The sequence below is a fragment of the Petaurus breviceps genome, unplaced genomic scaffold (assembly GCF_028583685.1).
Source record: "Petaurus breviceps papuanus isolate PSGF00001 unplaced genomic scaffold, PetGlider_PUasm1.0 91023, whole genome shotgun sequence".
Taxonomy (NCBI): Eukaryota; Metazoa; Chordata; class Mammalia; order Diprotodontia; family Petauridae; genus Petaurus; species Petaurus breviceps.
In genome coordinates, this window is record NW_027187398.1 from 8,813,042 (window position 1) to 8,833,732 (window position 20,691).

The window sequence follows — 20,691 nt, forward strand, 5'->3', positions numbered from 1 at the left end:
GACAGAAGCCCTTTGGATAGGGAATTAACCTGAGTAGTGTGAGCCCCCAAACTATTCAGAGTGAAGTCTGACAGAGAAAGTTGTAGCTGTGGGAGTCTCCACTGATGCCTTTCTGGTTCTCTTCTTTCTTCTTCCCCTTACATTGTTGCTTATAAATGAAATAAGATGTGTGGTCCCTGCTTAAATGGGAAAAACCAGGCATCCAAAAACATTTCTTCCTTCTTCTTTCCTCCCCCAAATGTCTTTTCACCTAAATTAATAAAGAACATGAAAGGGGTGGGGAAATGCCCCAGTCTATGCAGAGCCCATGCTTTTCATGCTTTCAGTCCTCACCTTTCTCACAAATATAAAATGAAGTGGGATGAATGAAGTCTTTTAAGGTGCCTTTCAGCTTCCTTGTTAATTGGAGTCCCTTTGTCTGCTGATTGCTCTGGGGTTTCTATGGAAACAACAGCATGCAGATGATCTTGTCACATGATCAGAACATCTCTGTACTCAGCACAGAAGAATCCAGATGGCAGGAATTATGTCTGGTACCTCCACATGTGGGGTTCACATTTCTGGGCGACTAGCTTCATCCCTCCGGACCCTCCGCGGCTATAATTGTTACTGCTGAATCATTTCAGTCATGTCCCACCTGTGACCCCAAGTGGGGTTTTCTTGGCAGATACTGGAACGGTTAGCCATTTCCTTCTCCAGCACATTTTACAGATGAGGAAACTGAGGCAAACAGAGTGAAGTGATTTGTTCAGGGTCATACAGCTAATAAATTAGGTCACATTTGCACTCAGCGCCTCCTGACTCCAGGCCCCGCACTCCGTGTTCTATGGCGCCACCTAGTCATCATGATAGAAAGCATTTTATAATATCCTTAGTCATAATGCCTGTGACAATTCTCAAGAGTTTTCTCACCCTGGTACAACAGGTCCTTCTTCTTTACTTCTGCAGAATACCTATATATTGATTAAACACATACACACATACACACACACACACACACACACACACACACACACACCATTCTCCCACTGGCCCTCTGTTTATGTATCCTCATAGTTTGTCTCCATATGCCAAGCATGGTTAAGCTCTTTTCAGTGTCTCCCCCAAAGTAGAACAGATTGAATTCCCATAATATTCTTCCTGCACCCCTTCTACAAATGGGTGAATGGAGGTGGTCAAGACAGTGGATAAAATTAAATGGGATGAGACCAGGGAAGCCCAAGCTCACCTGAAAACCAAAGGGATGCTCAGGGTAGGTTAAGGGAACAGGAGCTTCAGAAGGCGAGAATTTAATCTAAGAAATAGGTGTGATGATAATATCGAAACAGACACAGCTTAGCCTTTGTTTTGGCCAAGGTTTTTATAACAGGCAAATTAAATAGAAATTGAAAGCAACAGATAAGGAACAAAGAATCTCGTGTCCCCAACTAACCAGAGAAGTGGGGTAGAAGGGATCACCTCATTAGTCCCATTCTGGGACTGACTCACCACTCACCACGTCCTGGAGCTGTAGATTCCCAGTGCTGACCCTTTCACTGTGCTGTCAATGTAGCACAGCATCTGTGCAGATCCTGAGACTTTTGTGACTTTTTTCTTGGCATCTCCTTGACTCTTGTGGCCCTTTCCTTCTTGCCCTGCTTTTGTGGCTCTGTCTTCTGTCTTCCCAAAAGCAAGAATAATGTTGGGTTGATGATCAGTGCATGAGAAAGGTAGAAAAGGAGGTGGGATCTGTATAGATGTGGTGGGGCAAATGTTTGGGCCCTGGTCTGTTCTGGCAGTCAAGACTAGAGGTCTGTGGAATCCTGGAGTCAGGCTGATTGTCAATGGGTGAAGAACATTTGTTTCAGTATTTACTCCAGTGAGGGATAAGTTATCTCCCATGGTAGGGAAACTCAATAATATGACATTTCCAAATATTCTAAGGCATTCATAGGAGAATATCTTACTCAGGGCACAGGTCCTCAAGTCATTACTTTTTCCTGATATGCTTGATCATGGCAGCTTTCCTTAGGGGGATTGTTATTACATTTCTAAACATTTGTGGACAAGCTTGCCCTCATTATTGTGTATTGCCAGGTATTGTCATCTTGATGAATATGACACTTATCTTTAAATCATATATATTCTTTTTTTTTTTTTTGCCTTTTGGAGGGCAATTTTGGGGTTAACTTGCCCAAGGTTACACGGCTAGTATTTTTGTGTGGGTGTTAAGTGTCTCAGGCTGGAACCGAACTCGGGTCCTCCCGACTCCAGGGCCAGCGCTTTACTCACTGCGCCACCTAGCCGCCCCAAATCATATATATTCTTAGAAGAATGAGGGGAGTAGTCAAAGCTATGCCTAGCCATCATTTCCTCTTCTTTTTTTTTTTTTTTAAAGCAATCAGGGTCAAGTGACAGCCTAGGATTGCACAGTTAGTAAGTGTCTGAGGCTGAATTTGAACTCAGGTCCTCCTGGTTCCAGGGCCAGTGCTCTATCCACTGGGATGCCTAACTGCCCTGTTCATTTCCTCTTCTTAAACAAATATATTGACAACCTTCTCAGGAACCTAGTGCTGTCCTGATTTATATGCCAATTACATTAATTTAGATTATTTAATTGTATTATGACCCAAGATGTGATTAAAAAGCTAATTGGTACAAAAAGTCTTAAATGAGTAAACCTCTGTTTTTTTCTTCCTAAAAGATAGCCTAAAATCATCTTTAAGTTTAATATGTAAGTATGTCTATATGGGCTACATAGAGATTTATATTTTAGGAAAATGTACCAGTATATACTAATATGGCATAATGGAAAAGAGTTGTTCTGGCATCAGAAAAATTTGATTTCAAGCCCCACCTGCCATGCATCTAAGTAAGATGACACTGGAGAAATCAAATCACTTCTCAGTGGTCCAGGCAACCCTCTAAAACTACAGTTTATCCATGTACATTGGTAAGGGAAGTTTCCTCATTAAGAGTTCCTTTTGGAATTGTTTACCTGTCAGATTTATGGAGAAGGGAAGAGTTTATGACCAAAAAGATACAGAGAATGTTATGAAATGCAAAATGGATAATTTTGATTACATTAAATTGAAAAGTTTTGTACAAAGTCAATGCAACCAAGATTAGGAGGGAAGCAGAAAACTGGGAAAGAATTTTCACAACCAAAGTCTCTGATAAAGGCCTCATTTCTAAAATATAAAGAGAATTAAGTCAAATTTATAAGAATACAAGTCCTTCCTCAACTGATAAATGGCTAAAGGATATGAACAGGTAGTTTTCAGAGGAAGAAATTAAAGACATCTACAGTCATATGAAAAAATGCTCTAAATCACTATTGACTAGAGAAATGCAAATCGAAACAACTCTGAGGTACCACATCACACCTGTCAGATTAACTAACATGACAAAGCAGGAAAATTATAAATGCTGGAGAAGATGTAGGAAAATTGGAACACTAATGCATTGTTGGTGCAGTTATGAACTGATCCAACCATTCTGGAGAGCAATTTGGAACTATGCCCAAAGGGCTATACTCTTTAATCCAGCAATACCACTTCTGGGGCTATATCCCCAAGAGATCCCGAAAATGGAAAAGGACCAAAGAGATCATACAAATGGGAAAAGGACCAACATGAACAAAAATATTTAGAGCCGCTCATTTTGTGGTGGCAAAGAATTGGAAATTGAGGGGATGCCCATCAATTGGGGAATGGCTGAACAAGTTGTGGTATATGAATGCAATGTAATACTATTGTGCTATAAGAAATGATGAGAAGGCGGACTTCAGAAAAACCTGGACTTACATGAACTGATGCTGAGTGAGGGGAGCAGAACCAAACACTTTACACAGTTACAGCCACGTTGTGTGATGACTAACTTTGATAGACTTGGCTTTTCTCAGCAATGCAAGGTTCTAAGATAACTCTAAAAGGCTCATGATAGAAAATGCTATTCATATCCAAAGAAGGAAACTATGGAGTCTTAATGCAGATTGAAGCATACTATTTGCTCTCTTTTTTGTTTTGTTTTGTTTCTTCTTTCTCATGGCTCATTTTCATTGGTTATAATTCTTCTTTACAATATGACTAATGTGAAAGTATGTTTAATATGAATGTATATGTAGAGCCTATATCAGATGGCATGCCGTCTTGGGGAGGGGGTAAGAAAATTGAAAACCCAAAAGCTTGTGGAACTAAATGTTGTAAACTAAAAATAAATTTTTTTTTTCTCCTTTTGGAGGGGGAAAGCAAGGTGACTGGGGTTAAGTGACTTGCCCAAGGTCACATAGCTAGTTTTGTGTTAAGGGTCTGAGGCCACATTTGAACTCTGGTCCTCCTCACTCCAGGGCTGGTGCTCTATTCACTGAGCCACCTAGCTGCCCCAATAAATAATTTTTTTAAAAAGAGTTCCTTTTCATTTTGAGGATTAAAATCTAGATTGTCCCCAGGGCCCAATTCTTTTCCATGTAGGAATTATCAGTAGCTGTTCTCACTTATCTTTCTTTTGGCTACCCACTTTTAGACTATCTCTCTGTTTTCTGACTTCTCCAGCAGAATATTTACAACCTAACCTATTATTTCAGTTTGGGTTAGAGCAGTGTCAATGAAATCAACAGCACAATTCCAATTCCTGAACGAAATACTGAGTTTTTCAGGGAAATTATTGATTATAAATGATACTCTCAGCCCAAGGAGATTCAAAATCTCCTAAATCACAGCGATGGCAGTAAAATGATTCAGCGGCTTAAATCTACTTGTGAGAGGCCCTGGAGTTAGTTTTGTACAAAACAGCTGTAAATGCTAACCAGAATGATGTGTCTAGACTGTTTATAAGGATAATAAAGGGCTAGATATTACATCACCTGCTGTGAAGTGTTTTGCTCTTCCGTTTCATTCTCCTATATGTTTGTTGTGAATGTAATCTAGACTGCCAGGGATCTCCTAGTAAAATTAGGGCCCAAAGGTTTGATCCCTTGAATTACCAGAACAGGTGCACTGTATCTGTTGAGAGCAGGTGAGAAATTCTTTGCTCCTTTCACTCTTTATATCTTATTAGAAGAAGACCTACTAAGATCAGATGAGACAACATAGGAAAGTGTTTTAAAAACCTTAATTCAAGTGCTAGCTATTACTATTTTTATTATTATTATTATTTTGCATAGCAATAAGGGTTAAATGACTTTCTCAGAGTCACGCAGCTAGTAAGTACCAAGTGTCTGAGGATGGATTTGAACTCAGGTCCTCTTGAGTCCAGGGCTCTATCCACTGAGCCACCTAGCTGCCCCCACTATAATCATCATCATCATTGTTGTTATTATTATTAAATCTTGTCTGATATTGCTGAAGTCAACCCTACTTACACTCTTTGAAAAACATAAACTTTGACCACCCTGCTATGTGCGCCCCAAAAACTGTGTGCAACAGAAATCCTTAGCCAAATAATACTCAGAGGTTTCTCATGGTAGGAAGCAAAAAAGAATGGTTTAATACAATCTCAAGAAAGGGCCACCCTCCTGACAAATGGTCAGGGAGGAGAAGCAATTTACAAAAGGAAATAGTGAAGTCATAAAGCCGTAATGTGGAATTCTCCCCTAACCCCCTCCTGACCCTTTTCTTCTATTGGCTGGAAGTTAGGTGTACAATCTAAGTGTGGCAATCTACCTCAAGTACCGGAACAAGGAAACAGTAGATCACCCAATGTATGTTCAAGAAAGCACTTTTGTCCTTATTTGGCACATCTTGTGCAGAGGTGGCACTGGGGAGGGTCTCCATTACTCTAAGTCCCAGATTCCTGCAAGATCGGGTGGCCTCTAAACCTGGCCTAGTGGAAGCCACTCTAGATTTGATTTTTCAGAATGGGGAAACTTCACTGCAATCCCTCTCACTGCTATCAGCTTTATCTTCCCTGAGCTGATCCCTATCTCCAGTTTAGTCAGTATATGTGTTGTTGGTCCATAGTTATTTCTAATTGGAATGTGAACCTCCAGTGCAAAGAATAACAACCTTCCCTTCCACTTCTGGCCTCCCACCTTCTGTTGCTTCTTTCCTTTGAGCGTAGAGGGGTGGCACCCTCCACTCCATGAAAAACATGTTATTTCCTAGAGGCCAGGAACTGTTTTTGCCTTTGTCCTAACAAAGCTTAAGACTCAGCCAGGTACATAGTAAGCATTTAATAAATGCATCGACTTGGCTCAGGGAGGAATAAAAGTTTTCCAGCCCCAGGCTACTTGCATATACTTGCCACTCCTTCATTCCATATAGATTTTTTTCACTGGCTTTTTTGTACATAAACATCAGTTTCACTTCCATTAAATTGCAGGTTCACTAGAAATCCCTCCTGCTCCTATAGGCATTACAATAAATCTTGTCACTTGACAGGAAGAAAGTTTGAGTACATTAATTCCAGGTGGAAGCCACTCTGTATGCTGACATTTCGGGGTTCCCAGCAATCCCAGACTGCATCAGGTTTACTAGCTATATGTTTTTCTTAAAGACCATGCCTTAAACCTTTCAAACTACTCTGACTTGCCTTGATTGGCCAACGATGGGTCCCTACCCAAGTACCATTTAATGGTTATAGTTTGGGCCTCTGAGATTCAGAGTGAATGTAAATAGTAATTGTATCTTTTTTGACCAGAAACTCTAAGGGTCTTTTTTTTGCTTTTTTTTTTTTTTGCTTTTTGGAGGGCAATTGGGGTTAAGTGACTTGCCCAAGGTCACATGGCTATTTTGTGTGTGTGTGTTAAGTGTCTGAGGCCGGATCCGAACCTAGGTCCTTCTGACTCTAGGGCCAGCGCTCTATTCACTGCACCACCTAGATGGCCACCTTGGCTTATTTCTTAAACAATCGTAATCTCTAATTGGGTGTTGTCTCAGTCAAACTGAGAACTCAGAAAGACCTTAGTTTAAAAAAGTAAAGGTCTCCCACTGCATCCTGGGCGATCACCAGTTGTCTTGATCTGTATCTGGCCACTGTACCCAGAGGCTCCAGAGGAGAAAGTGAAGCTGGTGACTTTGCACAGCCCTCCCTCACTCAAATTCAATTTACTTGCAAATCATGGCATCATCTTCCTGATGTCCTGGCCCTCTACAAGAAGGAAGGACAAAACCACAATCCATGCTCATAATTCTCTCTCTCCTCATTTCCCCATCCTGGAGCCTAGAGCCATGACCTTTCCATCTCCTGCTATGTGTAACATGTCCCCTAAGGAAAGGTCACTAGGAATTAGGCCAGGGTTCTTTCATATGCCCCAAACACTTCCATTTGTACCAGCACAAGACATCTTCCACCTCCTGCTGCCAGTCCAGTATTCTAACTGGAATGTGAACCTCCAGTGCAAAGAATAACAACCTTCCCTTCCACTTCTGGCCTCCCACCTCCTGTTGTTTCTTTCCTATGAGCGTAGAGGGGTGGCACCCTCCACCCCATGAAAAACATTCTTATACCTACTCATACCCTTCACATCCCAGTGATTCTGAACTCCTATATATCATCAACCAAAACCCTATTCCATAGCCCCATCACCTAACTTCTCAATCCAATCCCCCTCAACCTCTGCATGCCAAAGTTTCATCCTAGCTTCTCCCAGCCCTTCTGCTGTGCCCTCTGGAATACCTGTTCCATAGACAACAAACTTCCCTTCATCCTAAATCTATCCCTCTCCCACCCCTTCCATCTCCTGCCTCTTTCTGAAACCTGGCTTTGCACAGCTTCTCTGACCATCCTTTCCAGTACTGGATGCACCTTCACTCATTCTTCTAGGCTCATTGTTGAGGCAAAGGATTTAAAATACTCTTAGCTCTCCATTGCCACTTCCAGGAGCTCTTTCACCTTCCTCCATCACTCAGTAACTTTTCTTCCTTAGAGGTTGATGCTATTCATATCTACCATCCAATCAAGAGCCTGGTAACTGTTGTCTACAGACCCTACCATCACTTTCCTTTTTTCCTCAATGAGTACCCTACCTGGCTTATAATTTTTCTCTCCTCCCTTAACTCCTACCCTCATACTAGGGAACTTCAACATACTGACTCCCCTCAAATATCCTAACCACTTAGTTCTTTAACCTACTCACCTTGAATGATCTACTCCTCCACTCCACTTCAGTCACACTCAAAGATGGTCATACCCTTGATCTTGCCATCACCCACAAATATACCACCTCCATGTTCAAGAATTCTGAAATCCCCTTATCTGACCCTAATTTATTGGCTTTTTACCTCTCCCTCTGCCTTCACTTACATAAGTCTACTCTTCATCCACAACATGACCTCCAATACTTTGACCCCTCAATTCTCTCCCAGTTCATCTCCCCTGCACATGCCACCACTCTCCTTTCTTCTTCCCATATTGACTCCTTGGTGAACCAATTCACCTCTACACTGTCTTACTCTCTTGAATCCTTATCATATTGCCAATTATGCCCAGTCAAGCCTCGGACTTGGATCACTCCTACCATTCACCCCTTTCTCACCCACACAAGTGCTTCTCAATGAAGGTAGAGAAAATCATTGCTTCCACTACAAATTTATGTGGCATAACCTCCCCTGGACCCTCACCCCCTGGGGGCAGTCCTGCTGTATCTGCCTTATCAGCTCCCCATCCCACTCTCCACAGTGGCTTTTCCCCACCTTTCCATTCCTCCTCATACCTCCCATGGCTCCTCTTCCTCCCACTCTCTCATCTGAGAACCCTGCCTCAGTTTGTAGGAAAAGTTGAGGCCATTTACTGTGTGCTCCCTCTTTTTCCCCCTTCCTCATCTCCTGTCACTTAGGTACCTTCTGCTACTTTCTCCTCCACTACTGCCTCACCTAATGAAGTGGCCTTACTCCTTACCAACACTAAAACTTCTGCTTGTTCAAGCAATCCCATTCCGTCCCATCCCCTCCAAGAAACTGGCCTCCTCTCTGTCATCCATACTCTTCCACTTGTTTTCAGTCTTTCCCTGTCTCCTGGCTCATTTGTTACTGCCTGCACACATGCCCATGTCTCCCCATCCTGAAAAAATCCTCATTTGGTCTTCCATCCATGCTGACTCTCTCATCTCTTCTGCTCCGCTTAGCTCCTCAAAAAGGCCATCCACAATAGGTGCTTTCACTTTCTCTCCTCTCTTTCTGCTCTTAACCCCTTACAATCTGGTTTCTGAATTTATCATTCCACTAAAACTGCCCTCTCCAGAGTTACTAATGATCTTTTAGTTGCCAAATCCAATGGCCTTTTCTCTATTCTCATTCTCCTTGACCTCTCTGTAGCCTTTGACTCTGTTGATCACTCTCTCCTCCTGGATACTTGGGACACCATTCTCTCCTGGTTCTCCTACCTATCTGGTCATTCCTTCACTGTTTCCTTTGCTAGATCCTCCTCCAGATCACACTCTCTAACTAGAGGTGCCCTTCAGGCTTCTGTCCTGGGTCCTCCTCTTCTCCCTCTACACCACTTCATTTGGTCATCTCATCAGCTCCCATGGATTTCATTACCATCTTTATGACGATGATTCTCAAATCTACCTATCCTGCCCTAGTCTGTCTGCTGACCTCTAATCTTGCATCTCCAACTGCCTTTCATCATAAACTCAATAGGTCCAAAATAAGACTTATCTTTCCTTCTAAACCTTCCCTTCCTCCTATCTTCCCTATTACCATGGAAGGCAACACTCTCCTCCCAGTTTCTCAGGCTCATAACCTAGGGGTCATTCTGGATTCCTCACTATCTCTCACCCCCCATACCCAATCTATTGCCAAGGCCTGCTGATTTCACCTCTCAGCATCTCTGGTATATGCCCTCTTTTCTCCTCTGACACTGCCACCACCCTCGTGCAGGCTTTCATTACTTCACACCTAGATTATTACAATAACCCACTGAAGGGTCTGCCTGCCTCACATCTCTCCCCATGACAGTCTATCCTCCATTCAGCCACTAAAGTGATTTTCCTAAAGTACAGATCCTGATTATATCATCTCACAACAATGGGGTGATGGAACCTGAACCCCTAGAAAGAAAAGACTATGTCTTTGAAAGAAGCCCAGTCCCTGAATTTTTCCATACATTTTAGTAAGCCAGATCACTGGCATCTCAGAGAGATATCTGGCCCAGCCCACCTAGATACTCAACAGTCCTTACACAGTGGCTCTTGGCCCACCCCAAACCACTTAAACTCTTTTCACTGTCAACACCTGGTCTCTTCAGTCCCATCCTTTTTACTGTTCCATTTTTGTATATAAGTATCAGTCTTACCCCCATGAAGGCACAGATTCATTAGGAACTGCAGATTCTCTAGGAATCTAGCTGCTCTATTAGTGTCACAATAAATCTTGCTACTTGTGAAAGACAGCTTGGGCGACTGAATTCTTTAAAGGCAGACTTGCCCTGTTCCCTTAGATTTCAGGGTTCCCAGCCCCCAAACTGCATCAACCCCACTCAATAAACTCTAGTGGCTTCCCACTGCCTCCAGGAATGGCTCCCTATTGCCTCCAGGAGCAAATACAAAATGCTCTATTTGACATCCAAAGCCCTAAATAATCTAGTCCCCTCCTTCCTTTTCCAGGCTTCTTACATCTTATTCCCCCAACATGTATTTTTTAATCCAATGACACTGGCCTCTTGGCTATTCCACAAACAAGACACTCCATCTCTCAGTTGTGGGCATTTTCTCTGGCCGTCCTCCATGCCTGAAATGTTCCTCTGCTCTGATCTAACTGCTGACCTCTCTTGTTTTTAAGTCTCAATCTCAACTTCTAAAAGAAGTCTTTCCAAATCCCTCTCATTCCAGTGCCTTCCCTCTTTTAATTATTTCCTATTTATTCTGTATATAGCTTGCTTTGTATTTGTTTGTATATTGTCTCATGCTCCTTGAGGGATGGTCTTTAGCCTCTTTTTGCATGTCCAGAATTTAGCATAGTAGGCACTTATTAATACATAGATTGATTGATTGAAGCCCCAGCTAAAATCCTATCTTTTGCAAGAATTTCCAGATTCCCCCTAATGTTAGTTACTTCCCTGTTTATTATTATTCAGTTTATCCTGTTTATATCTTGTTTGTACATAGATGTTTGCCTGATATCTCTTGCATTCTGGTAAACTCCTTAAGAGTGGGCACTGGGGTTTTGTTGTTTTTTTTTGTTCTTTGCCTTTCTTTTCCCTTAGTGCTTATGTGCATGGCACATGCTAGTTGAACACTGATTATTTTCTATAAGAGGGATTGGACCCTCTGACTTCTTCCTTATTCTGATTGGTCCCAGAAGCCAGAACTGGGAAAACTAAGTGGGTGAATGTGGAAAGAAGAAAATTGTCTTGATATTGGGCTAAATACCCTAACACTTAAAACTATTCAAAAATAGATTGAACCTCCCGGAAAAGCAGTGCATTCTCCCAAAAGCTGTATAAGCATTTGTCCAGTGAGTCATAATGGAGTTGCTTGTTTTTTTTTGGGGGGGGGGATGGGCTGGACTAGATGGGCCCTGAATTGCTTTTTAATTGTGGGATTTTATTATTTGCACGGATCAAGGTCCTGAGGGGAGAGAATGGAATAAAGGCTATTGGTTGGCAGTATTAGCTTTACGGTAGCCAGGAGGAAGAGCACTTTAAGGAGGATCACTTCCAGGAGGAAGCTATCCTCTAAGATTAGAGAGGAGAATCGATGGGAGGACAGAAACGAAAAAATTAGGGAGACTGGAAGTATGTGCAACTGGAAGAACCCAGGGCTGAGCCTACTATGCGCCAGGCACTGTGCTAAATGCTACAGATGCAAGAAGCTCATACTCCAACACGCAAACAACGAAGTACAAGCAAGCAGGATAAATGGGAGATAATCTCAGAAGAAGGCATTAAGATTAAGGAGGACTTGCAGAAGGTGAGATTTCACCTGGGACTTGAAGGAAGCCAGGAGGCAGAGGTGAGGCTGGAGCCCATGGCTCCGACCACTTTTCCTGACTCGCTCCAGCTGCCCTGGGCTCCCGGCGCGACAATGATGAGAAGTGTGTGTTGGGGGGCGGGGTGTTGGTCAGGTGAGGGTTTCCCAGGCGGCAGTTACCCCAAAGGTCAGTAGAGATGGAGGGACAGACAGATTGGCGCCTTCGGAGAGGAGAAGCTTCAGGATCAGCCGCTAAAACCGGAGTTTGCCCAACACCAAAGGTCTCGTATACACCGGCGGGTCTCCAGGCTAAACGCCTTGGGGCAGGAGCGGAGCTGCGCTTGCGCTGTGCATCTCTCCTCCTTGGCTCGGAACCAGGGAGTTCCACCTCACTCCTGACCAATCGGCTCCTCGGGAAACCGGATTGAACCACGCACAAGAAAGGGGCGGGACCGACCCACAGAGAAGCAAGTCGTGGGAGGGAAGTTCGCGAGAGCAACGAATCGTTGCTTGAAGGGGGAGGGATAGGGGTGTGGGCCAATGGGGCGAGGCGGGACCAGCCCCACCTCCGGAAACAGTAGGCCAATCGGCGCGGAGCGGCGGGTGGGCCTGGGAGGCTGCTGGGGAGGAGCGGGATGGCCGGCGCGCCCCGGGAAGTGCTCACGTTGCAACTCGGACACTTCGCCGGCTTCGTGGGGGCACATTGGTGGAACCAGCAGGTGAGCCCCACCTACCCTGACCCCCCACCCCTCTGCCGCTAACGGGATCGCCAAACTCCGATCTTTGCGGCCCCGCTGACCCAGCCGGCTCGGCCTGCGCCTGCACCGGTCCCAGCAACCCCCGTCCCCACAGGATGCCGCGTTGGGCCGCTCGGCCGGAGCCAAGGAGCTGCCCGGAGTCAAGGAGCTGCCCGGAGAGCTGTGCCCCGATGTCTTGTACCGGGCGGGCCAGACCCTGCATGGCCAGGAGACCTACACGCCCCGCCTCATCCTCATGGACCTGAAGGGTGAGCTGTGCCCGCCCAGACCGGGGTGGGGGGGATAGGGCTCTACGCCCCAAGGCACCTTCGAGCCTTTTCTTTCTGTGGGCCCACCGAATGCTTCTTTGTAGCCCCCACAGTACTGTGTGGGAAGCCAGGCTTCTAGGAGGGCCAGGAGCTCCAGCCCTTCCACGAACTCGCTGTGGGACCAGGACAAGTTACTTTCCTTCTATGGGCCTCAGTTTCTTCAGCTGCAAAATGAAGGCATGGACTAGATAAGGTGATCCATTAAGTCTCTCCAAAGTCTTTATGTTCTCTGATTCAATTTCAAACTGGTTCCCATTTTCTAGCAATTATAGTCACAAACAAAAGATTTTTTGTGCAGACCCCACCGCCCTCCTTCTAGCCATCTTGCTCTTCAGACTTCCTTAGATGACACAAACACCTTTTATTTCAGAAAACTTACAGATCAGGGAGAATTTTTCATTGATCTAAGTAGAGTGAACCTTTTTTGAATTTCTGTTTAAGTTCACAGTGCTGGCCTGCCTACCTAAAAGAGAAGGCAAGAGAGCTTGAGGAACAGCTCTTCATTTTGTGAATTGTCAGGGAGAATGAAATATTCCTTTAAATTAAAAAAAAAAAAACAGGTAGGGATGAGGGTTGGGTTTAATATTAAAGACAAAGAAAGAAAAAAGGCTCTGGAGAGGAATCTTGACCTGTATCAAGAAATTGAAGAGTGAAAGAATGACACAGGAAAAAGGAAAGAAAACCTTCTACAAGCTTGGAAGTAACAGATCTGAAATTCTTCTTAAAGGAGGACTGGATCATCCAAAGAGGAAGATGCTTCTGGTCCTCCAAGGAATGGAAAATTAAAAAAAAAAAAAGCCCATGGTTGCTGGCAGATGAGATAATCCAGTAAGAGTTAGAGAAAGTTGACAGGAGTAAGTAGCACTGGTACCCAGTATGAAGGGTTTAGAGATAGCTACTTATTATTTGATCCAACAATAGAAAAAGTTCCCCAGAATTCCTTGGTTAAGTATTCAGAATGTGGCAGAGAATGTCTTAAGACTCATAAAACCATGTGATTATAACCCACTAGTGAAAATTCACATAGACCTATGTGATATTGCCAAGTGGAACTTAGAAATCCCTGCTAAAGATTATAAGTAAAAAGAAACAAAAGACTTCAGGAGCACACACAGAGGTTTTTTGGTTGGTTTGTTTTAAACTATGGCTACCAATGAAAGGCATGGTTTTCCAAAGTAAAGGCAGATTTGGGGGGTGAACAAAATGAGAATTTGTGTGTATATGTATACGTATATACACACATACATATATAATACATGTATGTTAACATATAATATTTATAAAATAATGAAATAGACATCTAAAAATATAGAAATAATGGATCCTTGACCAGGAATGAAATGTATGCAGTGAGAGCTTGTAAAAATTTATTTGTTTAGAGTCTTCCCAATTTAACCAATCTTTAAATTTAATTTAAATCTAATTTAATCTTTTAATTAAAAAGAGGGAGGAAAAAACTTCTTGGATGTATACAGTATAGATATATACATGGATTTGTAGAAGATAAACATCCAAAAAAGGAGTCAGCAATAGAACCCAAGGCTTCAGATGTTGATATGCAAATACACAAAGTATGGGTAAAAGGCAAGGGGTGGCTGAGTGGTGAAGTAAATTAAGAGTGCTAGGCCTGGAGTCAGGAGAACTCATCTTCCTGAATTCAAATCTAGCCTCAGATATCAACAGTATGACCCTGAGCAAGTCACTTAACCCTGTTTGCCTCAGTTTCCTCATCTTTAAAATGAGCTGGAGAAGGAAATAGCAAACTACTTCAGTATCTTTGCCAGGAAAACCCCAAATGGGGTCATGAACAGTTGGACATGACTGAAAAACAACTGAACTGAAAGGGTTAAAGGCAAGGTGAATTGGAGATTTCTCATGCAAGATTGCTATTTTGACCTTATAGGTATTATTAAAAGTTGGTGGGATGAGTGAAATCACTCATCTTTCCATGCTTCTCTGAATTCTCCACATTTGTTTCCCATACAGCAGTAATACATTACATTATAATTTGTTAAGCCATTCCCTCAAAGAGCCCGTCTCCCATTATTTGATGCCACAAAAAATTCTATTAATATTTTGGCATATATGGGCTTGTTCTTTGACCTCTTTGGGTATATACCTGGCTATGGGATCTGGAGAAGGGCAACAACAGTTGTCCTGATTTTCAAAAAAGGGAGGAGAATGGAGCCTGCATATGAGACAGATCAGTGAACTTGATATTAATTGCTGCACAAATTCTAGGATGCATTATTGATTGGAAAAAAGACGTCATCAACAAGAGCCAGTATGGTTTTTTGAAGAATAGGTCATGCCAGACTAATTTCATTTCCTTTTTTTTGAGTTACTAATCTGATCAATTAAGGGGATGCTGTAGACTTTAGCAAAGTATTTAACAAAGTTTCTCATTCCTGTAGGTATTTGAGGTATTTGATAAATACCATGGAATTAATGTAATTCTTGTGAAAAAAGATTAAGAGATGTGAGCTAAATGATAGTGCATTTAGGTGGATATGAAACTGGTTGGCCAGAAGTCAAGTTTTGTCATCTTAGAAAGTAGATAGGTGAATTATACTTAATTTTTTTTTTTGATGACATGGATGGTACTTTACAAAGATGTGAATTTGCACAAAGCTGGGAGAGATGGCTAACACACTGATCCCAAAAGATCAATCCAATACACTATATCCAAGATCCCAAAAGATCAATCCAATACACTATTAGATTTTTTTTCTTCTCTGTTCCAGGGGGGAATTTCCTTTGTAGATGGGGATTCCTGGGTTTGTTGGAAACTTATCAAAACCAAATATATCAGTACTAATTTTAATAATCTGAAAGGGGTTGAATCTAAAATGAAATTTAATAGGGATAAATGTTAAAGTTCCTAAGTTTAAAACATCTTCATAAGTAAAATATAAGAAAAGTTTCACCAAAGGGTTTTGGTAGATTGTAGCTCATTGAACCAACAGTGATGTCATTCCCAAATGATAATTCTACTTGAAGTTGAATTGAGTCATAGGGTCCAGCAGGAAGGTGATAGTGCTAATGTACTCTAACCTAATCCAGTGTCCATAAGTTAGCAACCAGGATGGTGAAGTATCAAATAGGTCATGCTATAGAAGGATCAGGTGAAGGAACTGGCAATTATTTAGCCTAAAGAAGAGCAGACTTAGATGGGACATGATAGACATATTCAAACATCTGAAGGGTGTTATATGGGAGAAGGATCAGATTTGTTCTACTTGGCCCCACTACACAAATACAGGAGCATTGGTGGAAATTGTAGAGATCATTTTTGTTCAGGTCCCTTTACAATGTTAGGTTTAACAAAAATTCACTGTTACCTGCAGATGACCCATAAATATCCTGCATACCATTCACATTAATTCCAGGGCACAGTTGGCCAACAGCTAAAGAGTATCAGTACGGCTGCCTCTTTTTGTGAACTCAGATGCAGAGGAAGTGACTTGCCCAATATTATGGATTACCTGATCTTGAGTGCTTTCTACCACCCTAGGCCACCACTACAAAAATGGCGGTCATACGGGGTGGCTAGGCAGCACAATGAGTAAGAGTGCCAGCCCCAGAGTTGGGGGGACCCGGGATCAATTCCGGCCTCAGATACTTAACACCTGGCCGTGTAACCTTGAGCAAGTTACTTAACCCCACTTGCTTAAAAAAAAAAATGGTGGTCATACACCTATAGAGTGATTTAAGAATTTTTTTTTCATAATAAAGCAGCACCAATCCCTCTGACACTGTGTGGCACCCCTTCTGTAGGTGAAGATGAGGCATATAGAAGTTTAGTGACTACTCTAAGGTATCCACAGAGTTGCTTCTGAGCTGCAGTTCCAGCTGCCTGGTGCTTACTCTGCTCAGAACGCCCGTACTGGCTTAGCTTATTGGCTACTCACAAGAGCCCCGACGTAGTCACTTCTTATAGCTGCACAGCTAACACTAGACCACCTATCTGAGAAAGATTCCTCAAGCAATTAAATGTGGAAAAGGTCTGGAGTGAAGCTCATATGGGAGAAGGCACCGGGGCTACTCTTAGCTTCTGTGTACCTCTGCCCTTCTCTCCCCACAGGCAGCCTGAACTCCCTGAAACAAGAAGGTGGACTATACCAAGACAAACACCTGGATGCTGCTATTGCTTGGTGAGGGATGAGAAAAGGGAGGTGGGCAGGTTAGGGGACTATAGCCCTAAAAAAGAGGAGTTTCAGGACCATTGGCCCTGGGGCCAATTTTTATTTCAGGCAAGGTAAACTCACAACCCACAAAGAGGAACTACAAGCCAAGAACCCCTTCCTACAAAACCTTCTGAGTGCAGAGGTGAGAGGTCGGAGTCCCAGCATTCCCATATTAAAAAACAGTGCCTACATTATAATGGTCTGTCTGACTTCTTGTTTGTACCACTTCAGCAGCCCACGTAGCCCAAGACTGTACAAAACTTGACCCATCAGAACAAAGGAAGCATCCACAGTTATCGCAAAGTGATTTGGATTATTTTACCTCACTGTCCACCCTTTTGTTGGTGTCCAAGGATTTTTGAGAAAGTGGTCTACATTAATGAGTGACCTTTTCTTTGGTTATAAATGAACTCCTTTCAATAATTTTAGAAAGCAAGACACACTAAGGCTTTCACTGATAAGCCAACCCTTCCCTAGGATGAATGGGGTTAAGTGTGGATTTTGTTACTTCTCTTAGGGAGTGATGAGTAGCGATGGCGTCTGGAGGGTCCAAGCATTTTCCAATGGTAAAGGTGAGGCCTTTGGCAGGGGGGAGAAGTTAACTGGACAAATAGACCCCAAAGCATGGTATGAAGCCTGACTCTTTCACCTTTTCTCCACAGGTATTTCACCACTTACCAAAGCCTTTCCCCCTGCCCCTAAATCACTAATCCCTCCTGAGGGCAGCATCAAGGTCTGGTCTGACTTCCTTCACGTGCAGCTACATCCCAGAAGTATCTGTATTATCCAGAAGTACAACCATGATGGGTATGAGGGCCCTGTGGGCTGGTGGAAGTTTGCCTAGATCGATCCCCACCTATGGCTAGAATAGCTCTTGCTGAGTCATGGGGTTTGTGTTTGGTAGGGAGGCAGGCCGTCTAGAGGGCTTTGGCCAAGGTGAAAGCCTCTTAAGGGAGCCTACCTACCTGGAAGAGCTTGAGGACAGACTACACTTCTATGTGGAAGAGTGTGACTACTTGCAGGTATCAGAGGGGCTCAGTGGGCACAAAGGATGGTCTATGTCTTCTCCATCAGTCATTAATTTTTCTTCTTTATCAAGGGTTTCCAAATCCTATGTGACCTTCATGATGGCTTCTCTGGCCTAGGAGCTAAAGCAACAGAATTGCTTCAGGATGAGTATGCTGGACGGGGAATCCTGACTTGGGGCCTGCTCCCTGGCCCCTATACCCTAGGGGTAAGTAGCTTTGCTCCCTGAAGAGTCTGTATGAGGAGGGGGGAACGAGAACAGCATGAGACGTGAAAAGGGTGCTATTATAATGCACATCCTTCCCTTTCTTCCACTAGGAGCCCCAGAAAAACTTCTATCGTCTCTTCAACACAGCCCTAGGCCTTGTGAACATGGCTGCTCACAGCTCACTTGTCTGTCCGCTGTCCCTTGGGGGTGGCCTAGGGCTTCGACCTGAGCCCCCAGTCACTTTTCCACATTTACGTTATGATGTGAGTCTGCGTTCAGGAGCCAGTGTGGGGATGTCTGGGGGGAGGGGGGTGCTAGGGGGAAGGGGGGTGTCTGGGGGAAGGGGGTGTCTGGGGGGAAGGGGGGTGCTAGGGGGAAGGGGGGTGTCTGGGGGAGGGGGTGCTAGGGGGAAGGGGGGTGTCTGGGGGAAGGGGTGCTAGGCCGAAGACAGCGTACCAGATCCTGCTCATCATAGCTATCTCTGTATCGTTTCTGTCTGCCAGTTCCCCCCCCTGCCACCATTACCCAGGAAACCTGACATTTACCTTCCCCAGACTCCAGGAGCCAAGCTCCTCTCTAATTCTTCCTTTTACTTTCTTCAGGTCACACTGCCCTACCACAGCAGTGCCCTCCTGGCTACAGCCCTAGATACAATCACTGTCCCCTATCGACTGTGTTCCTCCCCAATTTCCATGATGCATCTGGCTGACATGTTGAGCTTCTCTGGGAGAAAGGTGTGGCAACCCAATGGGGAAATCTAGAAGTGATTAGCAAATAGAAAATCAAAGGACCCATAACCTGATTTTCTTCTCCACTTTCAGATGGTTTCAGCTGGAGCCTCTATCCCCTTTCCAGTGGCTCCTGGCCATTCCCTTCCAGATACATTGGCCCAATTTGGAGGGACCATACCCTGGACTCCACTTTCTGCATGTGGGGAGCCAAGTGGCACCCGCTGCTTTGCACAGTCTGTGGTGCTTCGGGGTGTGGACAAAACACGGCAGACCAGGTAAAGGATAGGATGTCTTCCCATCATTTATGCACAGCAGCTTGCTGTGGAACAACAATAACCCTTCTCCAATCATCCTCAAGGTCAGATTAGGTTGGTGGGGTGCCAGGGCCCCCCCCCCCTTTCCCTATTTAACTCCTTCTGGATAACAGTAGTTTCTGTGTTTCATTGGGCAGTCAACTCTCCCCAGGCACATCACCAAGTTCTCCACTCCATGCCTGCACCAGTGGAGAGGAGGTGCTGGCCCAGTATTTACAGCAGCTGCAACCTGGGGTCCTGAGGTATGTCAAATTTCCATGCTTTCCTTTCCCAAATAATTTCTTAGCTTTAACTTGATCCCTCACTTCTTCCCTTGCCAGTTTCATCCCAAGTCACTCTGTTCTCTGGGCCTTAGATTCTGCATGTGCATAACAAGGCAATTGGCCATGATGATCTCTAAGGTTCCTTGCATCTGTGATGTTCAAGGACCCTGTAAACTAGGTCCTTTAACCCTGTGCCCCATCATCTCTTTGCCTGGAATAAGTAAATCAATATGGAAAGGCTGATTCATAAACTTGTGTAAAAAGACTTTTTGCACAGAAAAAAACAACCCAAAACCATTTCTCCCCAGCTCTTCCCAGTTGCTGCTGAGTCCATGCAGGGTAGTACCTCCATACCCACGATTCTTCTCTTCACGACTCAACCAGCAGGGTTTGATTCTGGATGGCACCCACAATGGGACCGGTAAGAGATGGGACAGAGATAAAGACTTAACTCCAAAGGACACTTGCCCCTCCCCAGTTGAATGACATCTTTAACACCACCACAACATAGTTTCTTTAACTTAAGGCTCTGTCCTATTAGAATGAATTCTCTCTTCCATGGGTAGTGAGGGAGAAGGTAGCCATCAACTAGGAGTGACTTGCCCAAAGTCACATGACTAGTTAAGTGTCAAGTGTCTGAGGCTGCATTTGAACTCGGGGCCTCTCTATTCACTGCACCACCTCTCTTCACATTTTGTCTGGGGTTGCCCCATCCCTCAGATCTTTTCCTCTTAGAGAGAGAGGGTGCAGCTTGGGTTCTCTTACTTTTGACTCCACTGTCCCACCCACAGCAGTGGAGACTATCCCTGTGCTCGCTACACTATGCTCCTCCTCACTGCTGCATCGGGCCTTGGGCCGCCTGGCTGGAGAATTGGCCAACCTTGACTTGAGACGCTGGGCCAGTTTTCTGGCAGCAGGAGTGGAACAAGATGACATGGAAGAAACCATACAGGAGCTACACAACCTGGCCCAGTGTTACAAAGACGGAGATAGCCTCATAAACTGAGCCCCTTTCATGGACTGCACAGCCCAGAGAGGGAAAAATAAAACAGTTTTCAATAAACAT

General features: G+C 44.0%; 2 protein-coding genes across 3 annotated transcripts in view; one reads left to right on the forward strand and one right to left on the reverse strand.

The window, feature by feature from the left end:
- LOC138153720 (GON-4-like protein) overlaps positions 1-12,271 on the reverse strand; it is a 79,225-nt gene extending 66,954 nt beyond the window's left edge. Inside the window, exon 1 of the mRNA XM_069078082.1 lies at positions 11,843-12,271. Within this exon, the coding sequence (XP_068934183.1) occupies positions 11,843-11,889 (47 nt within the window). The 5' untranslated portion in view covers positions 11,890-12,271. The remainder of the gene's footprint in view (positions 1-11,842) is intronic.
- Positions 12,272-12,382: 111 nt separating this feature from the next.
- Positions 12,383-20,688, forward strand: MSTO1 (misato mitochondrial distribution and morphology regulator 1). 2 transcript variants are annotated; one of them, XM_069078088.1, is made up of 14 exons: positions 12,383-12,549; positions 12,683-12,836; positions 16,981-17,050; positions 17,150-17,225; positions 17,601-17,655; positions 17,746-17,890; positions 17,988-18,105; positions 18,183-18,317; positions 18,428-18,580; positions 18,920-19,051; positions 19,139-19,323; positions 19,500-19,604; positions 19,934-20,046; positions 20,417-20,688. In XM_069078088.1, the coding sequence occupies exons 1-14, from the start codon at positions 12,466-12,468 to the stop codon at positions 20,629-20,631; spliced, it is 1,740 nt and encodes a 579-aa protein (XP_068934189.1). In that variant the 5' UTR covers positions 12,383-12,465; the 3' UTR covers positions 20,632-20,688. The 2 variants fall into 2 exon arrangements, with proteins under 2 accessions (XP_068934189.1, XP_068934190.1); XM_069078089.1 differs by having other exon boundaries at positions 19,514-19,604.
- The last annotated feature ends 3 nt before the right edge of the window (positions 20,689-20,691 follow it).